This window comes from Lissotriton vulgaris, chromosome 9 (genome assembly GCF_964263255.1).
Source record: "Lissotriton vulgaris chromosome 9, aLisVul1.2, whole genome shotgun sequence".
NCBI lineage: Eukaryota > Metazoa > Chordata > Amphibia > Caudata > Salamandridae > Lissotriton > Lissotriton vulgaris.
The window spans coordinates 82200686-82218980 of record NC_141697.1 but is presented as its reverse complement, the minus strand read 5'-3'; the positions used below and the strand labels follow the sequence as shown (position 1 = coordinate 82218980).

The window sequence follows — 18295 nt, the reverse complement described above, 5'->3', positions numbered from 1 at the left end:
CTGGGAATTCCCGCAGCTGAGCCTTGCTGCTTCATTAGACCATCTGACAAGCTTGAAGTCGGGCTCTCCTCTAGATCCTTGCCCGGTCTCTTGCCTTAACAAAATAGCCCCTGTGCTAAATGTCCCCATCAATTCCATTCTTAATTCCTCATTGTCTTCTGGCGTAGTCCCTCAGGCTTGGAAGAGTGCTCTCATCCTTCCACTCATAAAAAAACCAGCTCTGGATCCCATCATACATGCCAACTACAGGCCTATTTCTCTCCTCCCTGCTCTGGCAAAGGTGGCGGAAAGACATGTGCACAGATCTATCTCTGACTTCATCGAGAATAACAATCTGTTGCACCCCACTCAATCTGGGTTTCGTGCGAATTACAGCACAGAGACCGCGCTACTTGAAGTCACCACTGCCATCAGAGAGGTCCTGGATACTGGAGGAAAGGCCATGTTGGTCATGTTGGACTTGTCGGTGGCGTTCGACACCGTTCCCCATGATACCCTCCTAATTCGACTCTGGGATTGTGGTCTCCGGGGGACGGTGTGGAACTGGCTCAAATCATTTCTAGCTAGCCGTCGACAAACGATCTGGGCGCCACCTCACTCCGCAGCTATGGCAACTCTGGAAGTGGGGGTCCCTCAGGGGTCTATTCTTAGCCCCCTGCTCTTTAACATCTTTCTGGCCCCCCTTGCAGAGGTTGCGGAGTCGTTCGGTGCTCAGATCGTGTCTTACGCTGACGACACCCAGCTCTTGTTCACATACGACAAGAATGAGGTGTTCGATGGAATCCGCATCAGAGGCTGCCTAGAAGCAGTCTTTGAGTGGTTCAAAAGACACGGCTTAAAATGCAACTCCGATAAATCGGAGCTGCTTTTTTTTGGATGTGTCTCTGAACCAAACTGGAAAAGTTGGTGGCCACAAGACCTGTTTCCACCGGTTAATGCAAGTACCAAGGCTAAAAATCTAGGTATCATTGTTGACAATGAGTTAACCTTTGGGCCTCAAATATCCTGTCTTTCGGGGAAATGTTTCGGGATCCTGCGGATGCTCAGGAAATTCCTCCCCTTGATTTCTATGAACCATCGAAGGGTCATTGTCCAAGCACTTGTCGGGTCGCGTTTGGACTATGCAAATGCCCTCTATCTAGGACTCCCTAAATATCTCGTGAGGAGACTTCAAGTAGTCCAAAATTCAGCTGCCAGGGCTATTTATGGACTCCCTAGACGAGCTAGTGCTTCTGACTTGTTGAAGGAACTGCACTGGCTTCCTATAGCCAAGAGGGCTCTCTTTAAAAGCCTGACGCTGACCTACAAGGCCCTTCATGACTCAGGCCCTAGGTACATTAGGAAGCGCCTTGCTCTTTACAAGCCGAGCAGAACTTTGCGATCTGCCTCCTTGTCTAAAATGGTTGTTCCGACCATCAAGCGAACCAGACAAGGGGGGCGCTCATTTCATTACCTGGCCCCGCGCGCCTGGAATGAGCTTCCCATTTCTCTCAGACAGGCCCCTAGTCTGATGTCGTTCAGAAAGGCATTAAAAACCTGGCCGTTTACCAGTTAACTTCGCTGTTCCTTTTATTCTTCAGTTATGTTTCCTCTTCTTAAAGGACCTCTTCGCTAAAGCGCCGGGACACTCCTACTGGAGTAGCCGTTGCGCTATAGAAGAACCCTAATAACATAACATAACATAACATAACATAACCACAAAGAACTAATAGCAAAATTAACCAAATTATTTATTTAAAATGACATACACATATATACAGTGCCTGTGGGAAGGGAGTGATGGCATTATGCAACAGGAATAGAAGGTTTGTTAACCTTCAAAATTATAAATCATTCTTTTTGACAGTAAGGCACCGTACTTCATACGTGGCTCTGTTGATACGTTATGATATGTAATGGTAAGTGACATTATTTTATGCGTTACTTATAGTGTGTACTGATGCAGAAGATTCATGGTGCTGCATGACCACAACAATCATAAATTGTTAGAACAACTAAACTTACAAACGTAAAACCAGGTTTTTAACTATGTACAGCCAGGTATTCTGCTTTTTTCTAAAACTGAGTAATGAGGGTTGAGCACCCAGTGTCCCACTATTTTAGTTGCTGCCATTGAGAAAGCCCTATTTCCAAATGGGGCATTGGGTGTAGTAGTAATGTGCAGAGGTTGAAACTTTTGGGCAGCTTCTGCTTTAACAGAGATCATTACAATGCTGTGAATGTATTTGTAGGTTTGAAATCTTGGATCAAGAGATGAACACTTTGGCCTCTCGGATCGACGGTGTCAATCAAGCTTCCCAACATCTAATAGAGACCGGACATCCAGGCAGCCTCGAAGTAAAACAGTGCCAAGACCACCTGAACAACAGGTAACTTTGTTTGAGATCTGATAGGGTAGCACCTTGGGCTAATGTGCCTGCTGCAGAAAAATGTGAGTAACGAGATCTGAATTTGTTTGTTTTTTAATAAAGCACTTATGCCACTAAGTGGCTGCTTTCTCTTCGAAAGAATCCGGTGAGACGTCAAACAGTTTCCTTAAAGTAGTTGATGGGCTAGGTATGTAGAGGCTAAATAGAAAAGGTGGGTCTTCAATGCTCTTCCGAGCTTTGGCCAGCCTGGATCAAGACCGAGGGGCAGGAAAAGAATTACAGAAGGAGGAGCGTAGGAAGTAACTCTATAGCCTCCCAGGTTTTGTTGTACTGGACCTTTGGGCCAGTTTTACTAAACGTTTGCGTCTAGGCTGCATCACTATTTCTGGTGTAGCCTGGCGCAAAATATTTTTTGGTACTCACAAAGCCACTCAAAACTAAATTTGGGAGGCTTCACATTACAGTGTAAAAAAAAAAAAGTAGGAAAAGGCGGTGCACCGGCGTAACATGGGTGGAGCATGGTAGTTCCCTGGTATCCACCCATGTATTTTGATGCATAGCAGAATTATTTAAGTCTGCACACCTGGGTTGCGGCAAAACGGTGTACTTACCCTAGGCTAGTGTAAGGAGAAATATCTTTATTTCTCCAGGTTACTTACTCTCTCCATGTGTGCTGCATTATGCATTAAGGAAGATACCGCAAGGGCCAGGCTGGGAACCCTAAGCAGCCCTGGCTATTTTTGTCAGACCAGCCAGCCCCCAAGGTGGAGGTATGAGCAAGTGTGAGGCACTGCTGCTTTTGTTAATGGAGGTCTATATTCCAGCAACGCTGCAAAAAAGTCCACCAGTAAATAACTGGCCTCCACTGCTGCAAAACCGGCCCCACCCTTCAAGCCTCCTGGGAAAACGCCTGATGCCCGCTACGGTCAGTGGGCCCTGGATACCGCTTTCTGCACAAGAACCATCCTATCCATAATGCAGGCACCCTTGCACCATGGTGGATGGGTGCCTGCGTTGGTGCTTAGTAGCCACAAGTGCACCAACGCAGGGGGAGAGCTGAACAGCACCATACCTTTGTAAATATGGCACAGTCCAGCTCTCTCCCGTTCATTCAGTGCCGCAACTTCCCTTGCTGTGCTGCACTCCATGAGCTGTTTGTAAAGCTGGGACTTTATTTGTAACCAGGATCTGGACAGTTGAATGATGCAACTTTGGAATGGCCAGTGATGGGTACATTTATAAGGCCTCCTGGATCTATCTACTCTTATGAGGTCTGGTGCAGATCTCTGTGTATACCCTGAAGATCGCAGGCTCAAATCCCAGCAGTGGTCACTCTCCCTTCCCTTAAATCCTTTCAAGCCCAATACAATGAGTACAGCGAGTTGGAGGAAAGTGGTAGCCATTAATCAATACCATACTACCATAGTATCATATGTCTTCAGTTTGTATTATTTTAACCATTTTTAAACCATAGACCACCCATACCTCCAGCCGTGAACACATGGAGGTTGTTTAGCATAAAATGGTTTCCAGGGCCAGTAGTTCGCACCAGAAAGGGATGACCCTTGCAATAAGATTCTGTTTGTTGAACAGTTAAGAAGACACTGGTTTTTGAATGGTATGGTAGAAAAATGTTTGGTGCTCAATACCTTCTGTGCTCCAACTAGGCACTCATGACCAGTGAAATTCATGTGTCTGGGGCTTAGAAAAATAAAATTAAATATTTGAAAGTAATAGCCAGTTTTAAAGCTTTGTCCATTGGAAGAACTACAACTTTGCAAAGATGGACCATATTAACTAGCTTGCATTGTGAGGAGTACAGAGTCTAGTTTCACTTGAAGGCTGCGGGTGAGTGCCAGTCCTGTTCTGTGTGTCGTAATATAGAGGCTGTGTTGCGTGAGCATGTATACATCTGCATACATCTGTACATATGTGTGTATATATATATATAAATATCATATTTATGTATATATTATATATATCTGTGTATGTGTATATATATAATTATAAATATACATATGAATATATATGCATACACACACACACATATATATATATATATATATATATATATATATATATATATATATATATATATATATATATATATATATATATATATATATATATATATATATATATATATATATATATATATGAAATAGTTGCAAGAGGGTTAGTTTCTGGGATCCAATTCCCGTGGTCAGGTGGCAGCGAGTGTGCGCCCATTTCTTTCGCCAAAACGGAGGAGTGTGCTATATTGAACGGCGAGGTTCCGCCGTAGGGAAACGCACCCACATCGAGCGCTCGAAGTGGCTGGGAAAGCAGGAACCGGCGTGTGAAGATTTGAATTTACCCAGCCGGAGTGAACGCTGACGGGAAGAGGTCACCGCAGCTCGGGACACACACAACGCTTGAAGAGAAGGTAAGCGTGTGACTGTGTCAAGGAAGAGCGGAGCGGTTAATGAAACGTACTAATCAGGAAGTCTGTCAGTTTGGTGCCGATCGTCTGTGCTTTGGGATTTGAAGGGCGCGAGCATGATATCATCACAGTATGATGCGCGCATGAACTTTCCCACTTATTGAAAGCATAAGAGAACGGGCGCTGCCTTTCCACGTGCCACGGTAAATTGTATTTAAGCACACAGCGACTTTGGAAACAAAATGGAACAAAGGGCAGCAAAAAGAGGTGAAATGTTAACAACGATGTTTGTCAAGGGCAATGTCGAAAGAGACAAAGGTGACAAACCAACCAAAGCAGATACGCAAAAATCGGATGTAAAAAGCAAATTGAGATTGTGGGAAAAATTAAGCCGCAAAGAAATTAATAAGTCCTGGGAATTTATTGCTCTACAGAAATACTTGGAGGCAAAAATGATACCAAGAGGATTAAGGATAATGCTAATGCCTAGCCATCAAGACACTTCAAACGAACTGTTAGAGGAATGGGGTGAGTTCATCCTCCAATCCTCCCTGGGACTGGTTGCAATTCTGGTAAAACACATAGAAATCAGCCTAAATAAAATACAGGAGGAACTCAAGGAAATGGAAAAGGAAATCATCTCACTCAAATTGAACAGCGAAATGACTAAATTCAAGGAGGAATTAGACAGTCAAATAACCAAACATGAGGAAACAGTACGAGAACGCAAACACAACAAATTTATAAGGGACACAGTGGATTATGAGGACGGCTGCATTTTCACCTTCTCGAGAAAATATGACTTCATTAAACAAATGTCTCCACAAAGACGAGGCACTAATTTGTCAAGCAGTGCCTCATCCTCATGCTCACTCATATCCGCAGATGGAAATGACGCACAACAAGGGGCATCAGCAAACACAGAAAGGATGCCTTTTTTAGGGGATATGCGCCTCGTGCTACAACAGAGGCAATGGGAACAGAGCAGAGGCGCACAGAATCAACAGAGAGGAAGAGGAAGAGGCAGACGGTGGACAACAAACAGAAGAAAACAAGAAGGGGCAAGCGGAACAGAACAATCATCCGAGAAGATAGGCACGGAAACAAGGAGCATGCGCCAGAAGAAGGGGAAATAATGAACGAGTTACAAATCATAAACCTCTCTAAAAAAACAATCACTGAGACTGAAATGAAGCTTCTCAAACGAGGCATCAACTTCTGCCCAAAAAAGAAAATGAATATCGCCCAGGCAAGGATTGATCTATACCTTTACGTGAGAAAGATTAAACTAGCCAAATTCTTTGAGGAAAACAAATATAAAAGCGGTAAGAGCACCGAAATGACAAACCAGGACACCCCAGAGTTGCAGGCAAGAGATGCAGAAGCCTTGACTACCCTCCTGAACCTTGACACCATGAATGGGGAAGAAATAACGTTGAGTCAAGCAATCACACAAAAGGGAGCAGGCATCAGCAATCTGAAACCCAAATCGAAATTCTATCCTCAGTTACCACCGGGCAATAAGGTGGACACTTTCCAAGAAGCAGTAATTCAGGACCTATATAAAATCAAAGGATCCAAATATCAGGATAATCTAACCCAAGAAGAACGGAAAGGGTTAGAAAACCTTTGCAACGATGACTCAATTGAGATAAAAATGGCCGATAAAGGCGGAAATATTGTGATCTGGGACAAAAACTCATATATCACCGAGGCACACCGTCAATTAAAAGATACGAGATACTATGAAAGACTTAGAACAAATCCAACTCAAGAAATAAAGACCAAGGTAGATGAAAAATTGAGACAATGGAAATTAAATAATCTCATTGACAGTGATGAAGAAAAATATCTCACAACCAGCTACCCAATCACGGCAACAATATACTTCCTTCCTAAGGTACATAAGGACCGCAACAAACCACCAGGCAGACCGATATTATCGGCAAAGGGCTCTTTGCTAGAACCAATCTCAAACTACATAGATTACTTTCTCAAACCCCATGTAACAGAACTGAGCTCATACATACAGGACACCAATGACTTGTTGAGACGACTAGAAAATATCCCATGGCAAGAAAGCTATCAACTAATATCTATGGATGTTGTATCATTGTATACAAATATACAAAATAACCTGGGTCTTAAAGCTTGCAATTATTTCCTACAACAAAGAGACATCGTGTACAAAAATCATAATCAAATGTTGTTGGACATGATGGAATTATGCCTATCACAAAACATCTTCCTGTTCGGTGAAGAAATATACAGACAATGCAGCGGAACCGCAATGGGTTTTTCATTTAGTCCCAATTACGCCTGTCTCACGATGGGGTACTGGGAAAAGGAAATAGCTTGGGCACCAGAATTTGACAAATTCACAAGTAAGGTCATGTGTTGGATAAGGTTCATAGACGACCTGCTGATTATTTGGGAAGGAACTAAAGATGAATTCCAGGAGTATTTCAACATCATCAACACAAGAACGGCCGGATTATCCTTCACTTACGAGATCAGCAACACTGAAATCACCTTTCTGGACACTCGTATTTATGTCAAGGAAAACCATATCCACACGACGCTTCACAGAAAAGCAACAGCCACCAATGCTACATTGGAAGCAACGAGTTGCCACCAAGCATCCCTTATCTCCAGCATACCCTATGGAGAGTTCCTCCGAATTAGGAGGATATGCAGTGAAGACACAGAATGGCAGGAACACAGCACCAAAGCAAAACAAAGATTTAAAAATCGTCAATACAATTGGGGAAATATTGAAAAGTGCTGGCAAAAGGCAAACGCAAAAACAAGACAGGAGTGTCTGACAAAATCAACTGAAAAAGAAAAATGTACACGAGAACCAATCCGACTAATCATGGATTACTCAGAAAACAGTAAAGAACTTGTAAAAATAATGAGAAAAAATTGGAAAATACTCCATCTAGATGATACAGTAGGAAAAATAGTGGGCTCACATCCGGAGGTGACCTATAGAAGAGCCCCAAATCTGAAAGATCAACTGATTCACAGCCATTGCAGCACAAGCAAAAAGAAAGAATGGTTGAAAACCACAGGCTTTGTAAAATGTTACAACTGTAAAATGTGCCAAATTGCCAAACCCACCAAAGAAATACCGCTACCTGACAACAAAAAATGGCAGATAAAACAACTAATCACTTGCACGACAGATTTCACGGTCTATGGCGTAGTATGCCCATGCCCCCTGATGTATGTAGGAAGCACCAAGGGAGAGCTCAAAAAGCGGATAATGGAACATGCAAGAGCCACGACACACAAGGACAGAGCAAATGCGGTGGCAAAACACATGGAGCAGAAGCACAATGCTGATTGGCAAAAACTAAAATTCTTCGGGATAGAGACCATACCGAAGAACATACGGGGAGGAGATCGTGAAAAAATCATGCGCAAAAAAGAATCGCGACACATCCTAAATTTCAGAACCTTATATCCACACGGCCTGAACCAATCGGAGGAGTTGTACATCCACCTCGTGTAAGAAATCATAAGGAGCTGGTGAAGAGCCAAGAAGAGATGAGCGACACATGACACGTGCATGGAAGGACAGGAGAACAACCAAATGAACCACAGGGTCAGAAAACATGCAATGATCTCTGATAAACTGGCTGCTAGTCAAGTAATCCCACTGGAGGGATATAAACAACAAGAACATGATTCAAAACGAGAAATATTCATGATGCAATGAATATCTAAAACTATCAATAGTAAAAAGCACTGAACTAGAGGACCCAACTTCACCAATAGACTCTTTTTTTATTAAAAACTACAATATCCACAATGCCTAGAGTAAAACAGGATGTGAGGTAACATCCATGTTATTGGTTACTTTAAAAGAAGTAAAAAAATGTAAACAAGTGATCGTGAGCAAGGTGCCAGGAGCACTGAAACGCGTTGATCGTTGTTTGTTTCCAAGCTGTTAAAGATTGAATAAATAATTGTGGAAGGCAGCGAGTGTGCGCCCATTTCTTTCGCCAAAACGGAGGAGTGTGCTATATATATATATATATATATGAAATAGTTGCAAGAGGGTTAGTTTCTGGGATCCAATTCCCGTGGTCAGGTGGCGTGTCAGTCTCGGCAGACCCCACCGCCGAGTAAGTTCAATGAATTGCAAAGTTTTACCGTAGTAAGCATCACAAGCACTCGGTAAGGTACAGCTAGTGAAGGTTTATTTCCAAAGTCACGCGTGACTTTGGAAATAAACCTTCACTAGCTGTATCTTACCGAGTGCGTGTGATGCTTACTACGGTAAAACTTTGAAATTCATATATATATATATATATATATATATATATATATATATATATATATTCTCGCTCCTCTGCACCTTTCCAACTAAGGGACACTTGTAGGTGGGTGCCGCTTGCACGGTGGTGCTCCGTGTCAATATCCTGCTCCAAAACACACTCTCCCAGCCGGGGGAAGAAGGGAGAAACCCGAAACGCGTTTGTGAAGCGTTGAAAATAAACTAAAACCTGATAACAATATCGCGAGTGCTGCTACTTTCTTCCCGGCTGGGAGAGGGTGTTTTGGAGCAGGATATATTTATATATATATATATATATATATATATATATATATATATATATATATATATATATATATATATATATATATATATATATATATATATATATATATATATATATATATATATATATATATATAACAAAGAGGTCTGTTAGAATTCAGCGGGAGGCGTGCACTTGCAGCTGGTGCCGGTGAGTAAAGCAGACCGTGCATTTTACAATAATCCAGACAAGAAGAAAAAATCACACTCCATTGATTCAGATTTCAAGGCTTATGTGCTGTCATACAGCTCCACCGACACGTTTCGACCATCGCAGTCTTTGTCAAGTTAGTAAGCATTTTCTTTGTGTCTGTTATATACAATTACACTTATGTTGCCTCTAATTCAGTTTTAATGGAAATTATAGTTTAACTGTGTTGAAACATTCAAACTCAATGGCATAATCAAAAGTAAGCAAACAGATCACAATACAATCTGAGTTAATATAACTATGAAGTAATTTTATCAAATAACTATGCCCAAACCTGAACCTTAAAACCCCTCACTACACTTATACATTACCCATCACAAAGTCCTAAAAACTCCTTACTACCCCTTAATAATACCCATACAGAAGTCCTAAACTTCTTACTATCCCTATACACAAACCATTCCTGAATCCTAAAAACTCTTTACTACCCCTATAGACTACACCTCCCTGAGCTCTAAAAAGGTCCCTTCTTACTATCCCTATACACTACCCATTACTGACTCCTAAAAACTCCTAAAAGCGCCTACTATCCCTACATAATACCCATTTCAGAGCTGTAAAACTCCCTTACTACTCTTTTAAGCAACCCATCCCTTAGTCCTAAGAAACTGTCACTACACCAGTACACTACCCATCCCATTACTACCTCATATAAATGACTTTATTTTTTACCTAATAATAATTACCATATATTTTATTTACATATTTAGGGGGTGTGTGTGTGTGTGTGTGTGTGTGTGTGTGTGTGTGTGTGTGTGTGTGTGTGTGCGTGTGTGTCCTACACTGCTTAAGACCTCACATAATACGTTACTCATGACATGTTAAATAGCATCATTAATGGGATCATTGATGACCTCTCAATGACATCGTTGATGACATGACTGATGACATAATTGAGGCAACTGTGGCATGCCGCTAGCCCCTGCGGCCAAGTTGGCCCTAATAGCCAACCTCCAGCTGCTCATGGCCTTCTGTCATGTGCAGCCGGGGTTGACGTGCAGGGTCTGGCCTCTGGCCACAGTATACTGACATCCTCCATGGTTGACCGTCAGCCAGGCCCCCTCTGCACACACACCCATCAGCTGTGTGCAGCCAGGGGGGTAGTCACAGGACCTGGCCTAAAGTCAGGGCCTTTGCACACCCTGGTGGGCATTCAGACCTTTGTAGCTGGGGATTGGCCCGGGGCCCAACCCACAGCAGTCAGCCAACCACCATTTCACATGGCCTGTGGCCAAAACCCATTTTTTACAATTTTGAATTAATGGAGGGTCCCTTTGGGAAGCCCTCACATGGGCCTGGGGGCTTGGGCCTCCTATCTCCCTTTTTACATTTTTGAATATGGGATGGTGAATTTGTCAAGTGGTTGAGAATGGCATGATAGTAGTGTAAGCTAAGGGTGACTCTAATAATCTAGTTTTTCTAAGTTGATTGGGTGAGTGGCTCAAAGTAAATAAAAATAATATATTTGAACTATCCTCAAAATATTATGTTTCTCTTTTTTTCTCTTTCAAGGTGGGCACGATTCCAAGACATGGTCGCCCAGAGGAGAAAGGCCGTTGACTCAGCGCTTGGTCTTCACAATTACTTCATAGACTGCGATGAAACAAAAACCTGGATTCTAGAGAAGAACAGGGTGATCGTATCAACCCAGGACCTGGGGAAAGATCTTGCTGGAGTCATTGCTATCCAAAGGAAACTGTATGGCATAGAGAGAGATCTAGCAGCCATTGAGTCCAAACTTGGAAGCCTACAGGAAGACGCCCAGAGGTTGGCAGAAGACCGTCCTAGTCACACTAAGGAGATCAACGATAGACTGAAAGATGTCAACAATGTTTGGGCGGATTTACAAAGAACTCTACAAAACCAAGAGGCATCCCTTGGTGAGGCCAGCAAACTGCACAAGTTTTTACAGGATCTGGATGATTTACAGGCATGGCTTTTCAAAGCTCAGAAGGATATTGCCTCCGATGATATACCCAACACGTTGACTGAAGCTGAGCAGCTCCTTCAAAAGCATCACCTGATCAAAGAAGACATCAAAGAGCATGAAGATAATTACAATAACGTCATGGAGATGGGTAACAAAGTGACTTATGGACAGACAGACCCCCAGTACCAGCAACTGGGCCAAAGGCTCAAAGGAATGGACACCGGCTGGAAGGACCTCATTAAGATGTGGAAGAGCAAAGAAAAGTTCCTGTCTCAGTGCTTTGGATTCCAGCAGTTCCTAAAGGAGGCAAAGCAGGCAGAAGCTATTCTCAGCAATCAGGTAAGTCAAGCTTTGCCGGTACATGTCTTGTGTCTATTCTGTGGATACAGCATCCTTATTCCCTTTGTTCTTCTCTCCCCTTTTTTATTCCCATTAGGCATTATGCTACTCTTTCTCTCTGATTATGCCCCTCAATCTGCCTTTTCTGTCTGTATTTCAATTACTTCTTGTACCATTTTCCAGCTCCTTAAATATTTGCTACATGTTCCTACTTGTGCCCCCTTCTTCTGTTCTACACATAAATGTTCATGCCCCCACACCCACCTCCCCAAACTCCTTGATAATGACAGTAAATAGATACTCAATATGAACAACAGAACATAATCTCTTCAAGCACTCATCGTTATAGAGGAGTGAACCAATACATGTTTGAACTTGACTAATCAAGGGAAAGCTACAAATATACATTGGAGTACAGTCGCCTCATTTAGAGGTGGCTGGTTCGGGACATACGCAAAATATGGTGGATGATCCATCCACTCACCTTTTGCCTCCTTTCCCTCATTTAGTGTGAAGCAGATAGCAACTTGATCAACACCAGAGCAGTCAGTGGAGGCAGTGCCAGTGAAAATGCAGTCAGAGCAGCCACTAGAATTAGGCCAACCCATTCACTGGCCATCTGACTTTTTTACCCATAAGCAAAAGCGAACAAATGTCCCACATGCCTGGGATAAACCTCTGAGTAGGTGAAGGACATTGTTTTTTCCAAAGAAAAACCATAGTTGTGTAGTCTCACTTCAGAAAAGAGGAAATGTGCTCAGAGTGTCAGATCTGCAGTGACAGCCTGTACTTTTAGCAGGGAAGGGGCGGTTGAGGCGCAAACATACACATAAACACTCACTCACACTCGTGCATTCACACAAGCATGCACTTCATATATTCATGCACACACGAATGCACGCATGCACGAAACATTGAAAATAAAATCATACTTCCTTGCGTAGCTCTGCCTTGGAGATACGAGGAGAGTTGGGACTGCTGCCTTCCCTCACTGGCTGACCTTAGATCAGCCAGTGAGGGAAGGCAGCAGTCTCTCACTCATCACAGAGTGGCATGTGGTCAGTGAGACTGCGGACCCCTTCCCACTCTGTGACGAGGTGCCAGTGATTGACGCTCAGCGCTGGGTACTTCAGGGCAATCAGTGACGCTCCCCATCATCATGAGGGGGAGAGCCTCGAGGTGCTTTGCAGGGCTGAAGCTGTCATGCCAATAGGAGATGTGACTTCTTCAGCACAGCAAAGTTCCGCTCAGGCAGCCAGGAGCCAATGCATTAAGCACATATCTAGTTCCTGGCTGCCTGACCTGAAAATAAAGAATCTCTGTCAGGCTGTCCTTTGCTCAGCCTGACAGACATTCTTTTTAGCAGGCAAAAGGTGAGGGGACAAGGCCCATCAGCCAATTGGACGGGCCACAGCTCCAGATCTATCAGGGATTCTAGCCAGCCACTGGTAGCAGGGTGGAGAAAGTGAACAGAATCTGGGGTACATATCTGCTCAAGATCTCACTGGGAGTTAATGGAGAGAAGGGAACCAATTGCAAAGCTCGCACAAGGTAACAAGAAGTCAAAGCTCAGAAAGAATAGGTAGTCAAGAGGCTATTCAGCATTCAAAATAACTAACACCCAAGTTGTGGAAGACATGCATATAACACTCTTAACAATGAAGAGGATATGGAGTACTCGAGCTCCACACGGTAAGGCTTGAGCTCAGTAAGTTCTTTACCCACAATTGCTGTTGTGGAATGAGCAGAGAATTACGATATATATCAACAAGAAAACGGAACGAGCAGAGAATTACGATATATATCAACAAGAAAACGGAACGAGCAGAGAATTACGATATATATCAACAAGAAAACGGAACGAGCGGAGAATTACGATATATATCGTAATTCTCTGCTCATTCCGTGTTCTTGTTGAAAATAAGCTGGAAACAGACCCAAAGTTGCTGGTGCAATTGTGTTTATGTGTTTATTCTCTAGACACCACCATAACGCGTTTCGGCCTGGACAGGCCTTGATCACATGATGCTAATGCATTGTGGATACAAACTATTTAAAGTGACAAGTGCTTAAAATCTTATAATTAACATTAAAATCAGACTACTTGATATCAACTGTTGTAAGGGCATAATGTCCGAGGTAATACTCGTTGCTTCCTTAAATATTACAATTGTATGTAATATCACATATACTTTTCTAATTTATACTTTCAGTTATATGGAACAGGCAATAAACCACAACTTGTAATTAGCTTGAACACATACCCACATCAATAAATTGAACAGTTCAGCTAAATATAATGGAGTTTCAACTAGGTGCATTAATGTATTATCACCGGTCAGATGATTCCATTTGAACAATCCGGTTCTTTACTATTGATTGACTCCATTCTCAAATTGTCAATTCGTGCGACACTTGCAAAATCAAGTAATACCTACTCTTGACCACAAGTTTTTCTGTTTAGAGTGCAAAACGTGCAAAAGTGCTCAGAAATAAAGTTTTTGGTGCAATAAGTCACTCTCTATATACAAATACTTTAAGTGCAAAGATGTAGCAGCGGGTTAACAGCAGAACGTGATAAGTATTGGACGGACATAGTGTCCTCACTTAGGTGCCTCAATTGTGTCTTGTTAGCTCCTCACTGAGTCTAATCTTCCTTAGTTTTAAAACATTTGATTGATCTTATTGCCTCATAGGGGACTGGTGGGGCTGGGTCAATGAATTGGTGTGAGGTATAGAATGCTAAATGCCCTTCTGTAAACTAGAGACAGGTGAACAGGTCCTCACTGGCATTCAGACCCCCTGGTATTTTCGAGTTGAGTGCTAAAATATACCAGATCTCCAGTTTTCCTAGCAAAGACTCCCTGTTGCCCCCTCGTCTTAAGTTGGGAACTGAATGTAGCAAATAATAAGTAAGCAGTTCTAAGTTGTTGTTATGATTTTCTTTAAAATGGCGGGCAAATGGGTAGTTTGGGTCAGCGTTACGGATGCCCGGAGCCAAGGTGTTGTCGCATCCGCTTGTGTGCTTGTAATTTGGTACTGCCCACATAGAGCAGTCCACACGGACACTCCAATACATACACCACATAATCTGTATTGCATGTAAGGAACTTTTTAATTTTGGTGGGTTGATCTCAAAACGTTTTTTACATACCCGACAGGTGGTGCATTTGAAAAAACTTTTCTCGGTGTAAGCAAAGTTCCCACCTCTGATAACTCTGGGCTGCATTAGACTAACGCATTGCTCATAGAACTTGCTTTACGGTAGGGGATAGACGGTGATCAAGGCAAAAGGTGACCAATTATGGGATCATCCAGTACTAATGGCCAATTTCTCCTAACTATATTTTTCAATAGTTTCTTTTGTTTGTTATACGTGACAATTAGCCTGATTGCTGACCTTCATTTTGTGCCTGTGTGGAGTTCGATTGTGCGTCACTGTTGGTTCTTGTAAACAGGAGCTTGGAGCTTGGAACTATCATATGATTTTGTTTTGATGACTGCTGTGTCAATCTTTTTTCAGAGTATCCCCATGCCAAGGATCTTAATTTAATATCCTGCTGAGCCTCCTTTAGGTCAGTGTTGTTGCTGCATATTCTTTTGAGCCAAAGCATTTCACTATAGGAATCAAATGCCTAGGATGGAAACTGATCTAGGGGTCAGGCCCAATGGAAGGAACCAGGTAGGGCCATTTATGAATGCATGAACATAAGGGAACCTGATATCCTATTTAACCCCTTCCCTGCTCATGACGAGCTCAGCTCGTCATGAGGCACACTGGAGCTGTGCTTATGACGAGCTGAGCTCGTCATGAATAAAGAAGAATAGCAATTTCCAGCACAGGATGGGAATTGCCTTAGCAGCCAAGGTGTTCATTAACGACAGATACCACGCTTTGTGCTTTCAGTGGTAGGGTCATTTATTTACCCAATTATTTCAATACTTATTTTTCATGTTTTTTGTAAGGAAACTTGTATCTTTCTAGAAAAACACATAAATCATACACAATTTATACAACATTTATTATACAAAACATTCACATTATTTAACAGACATTATTTGAAAACATACAACATTTAAATCATATTGACATCATCAACATAAACTGATATGTCACAAAACATACTCCAAGGCTGACTTTAGCATCAAACCAATTTCACACCTCTAAATGTGAAAATACACCACAATTCTTTTCTTTGGTGATTCGCTTTGCCTGAATTAATCAATGCACATTGCCCAACATTGCAAACAAACCATTTCACGTCATAGAAACTTCAATCTATGACGTGAAATAGTTTGTTTGCAATGTTGGGCAATGTGCATTGATTAATTCAGGCAAAGCGAATCACCAAAGTAAAGAATTGTGGTGTATTTTCACATTTAGAGGTGTGAAATTGGTTTGATGCTAAAGTCAGCCTTGGAGTATGTTTTATGACATATCGGTTTATGTTGATGATGGCAAAATGATTTAAATATTGTATGTTTTCAAATAATGTCTGTTAAATAATGTGAATGTTTTGTATAATAAATGTTGTATAAATTGTGTATGATTTATGTGTTTTTCTAGAAAGATACAAGTTTCCTTACAAAAAACATAAAAAATAAGTATTGAAATAATTGGGTAAATAAATGACCCTACCACTGAAAGCACATAGTGTGGTATCTGTTGTTAATTAAATAGGATATCAGGTTCCCTTATGTTCATACATAGGATGCAAACTGGGCGCATGAAGTATAGAGTTACTAGCAGTTTCCTTGATATATGTGGACGTAGGCGTAGAAAATCCGAACTCACTTACCTGTTGATATTTTTTCCAATATTTTGTCCTTGATATTGTGTACCATCGATATTCTGTAGTTGATATTCAGGGGGCACACAGTCAAACTCTATCATTAACACTGGGATATGAGACAATGTTGTCCTACACTGCACTCCCTCTGATACGCTCCCCCTAAACACACTAATAGAACATGTAGAATGTGCTTGAAATGCCTTATGCAGTCTGCTGAACAGCCTACAATCTTCAATCCCTCCAGGGTTAAGTCCACACTAGAAAAATGCCCTAAATTAAAAACATAATAATTAATACAAGATGAAGAGAGACAGAAGCATATGGGACAGTCTGAGAAAAAAAGTGCAGCTAAAACCCATTAGATTAGTGCAGAGAGTCCAGCTGTCTCTTTTGTTGGCCATGTCTAAAGGCTAGCTTGTAGATCTACACATACCTTTGGATTTACTTTAAACCCACTGAAATAACCAGTTGAAATTTTAACTACCGGTTTATCACATTTTATACAGTATATAAAGGCAAACAATTAGTGCCTGTTAAACAGCCACCCTGTTCATGTGAAAATTCATAGGCACTGTTATAATTTAGAAGGTAATGCATGACAACTATATATCTTTACGGCTCCTGGTTTTATGGTATTTATTTGTTGGCCATTTCCGTCTGTATTTATCCATATTTATTTTTTGGCCATTTTATCTGTATTTATCCATATTTATTTTGTGTTTTGCGTGTAAATGAAGTTGCAAAACTACATTTCCATATCAATTTAACTGATAAACTCGCACTCATACTTTGATGTCTGTCGTGCTTTAGCTATTTAAGCTGCCAAATCCTCATAACAATACATCCACTGGTGACTACTAGCATTATACCATAAATGTATGGTGACATATGCTGTTATTTAAAGAAATGTCATCCTGTTTTTTAATTTCCCATGCTGTCCATCTGTTAAGCTGCTGGTCTATAATTCATGAAAGACAGCACGGAGAGTCACTTAGAAGAAGCACAATTTTCTGTATTTATCCACTTTTAAAAATAAATGCAGACAGAAAACACAAAGTTTTTCTGTCTGTATTTATCTGTACAAATCCGTAAAAAGGGAAACAGGGGGCCTTATATATAATTCATGAGTGGCACTATAGTCACACTAGGGATTAAACTCATACACGGACTATTGCACTCTTGATCTAATATAGGGATGCCCCTACATCATAGTCCAGTAGGGCTGGATCAATGCATGTTTTTCAGGATATCTACGCAATCTACATGCAATAAATGTAAATGTCGGTAAAAAAGGGTTAGCCTGAAAACCTGCCAGGGGTCAGACCCATCTGGACATTTGTTGAATATCACTGATCAAAGTGATCTATATTTCTTTGGTGTTTTTTTAAAGGAATACAACCTTGCTCACGTTGAACCACCCAATACCCTCGAAGCCGCTGAAGCTGCAATCCGAAAACATGAAGATTTCTTGGCGACCATGGAAAACAACGAAGAGAAGATTTCTGGAACAATTGCTCATGGAAACCAACTGGTAGCTGAAAAAAATATGTATTCGGATAAAATCAAGGAGAAGGTCCTTTCGATCAATGAGAGGTAATTTTGGCTTGTGGTGAACACTGAGC

General features: G+C 41.6%; 1 protein-coding gene across 1 annotated transcript in view; it reads left to right on the top strand.

The window, feature by feature from the left end:
- The window catches only part of SPTB (spectrin beta, erythrocytic), a 280750-nt gene that overhangs the window by 166598 nt on the left and 95857 nt on the right, over positions 1 to 18295 (top strand). The window contains exons 15-17 of the mRNA XM_086937103.1: positions 2232 to 2369; positions 11124 to 11880; positions 18064 to 18266. Of these exons, the coding sequence (XP_086793229.1) occupies positions 2232 to 2369; positions 11124 to 11880; positions 18064 to 18266 (1098 nt within the window). The remainder of the gene's footprint in view (positions 1 to 2231; positions 2370 to 11123; positions 11881 to 18063; positions 18267 to 18295) is intronic.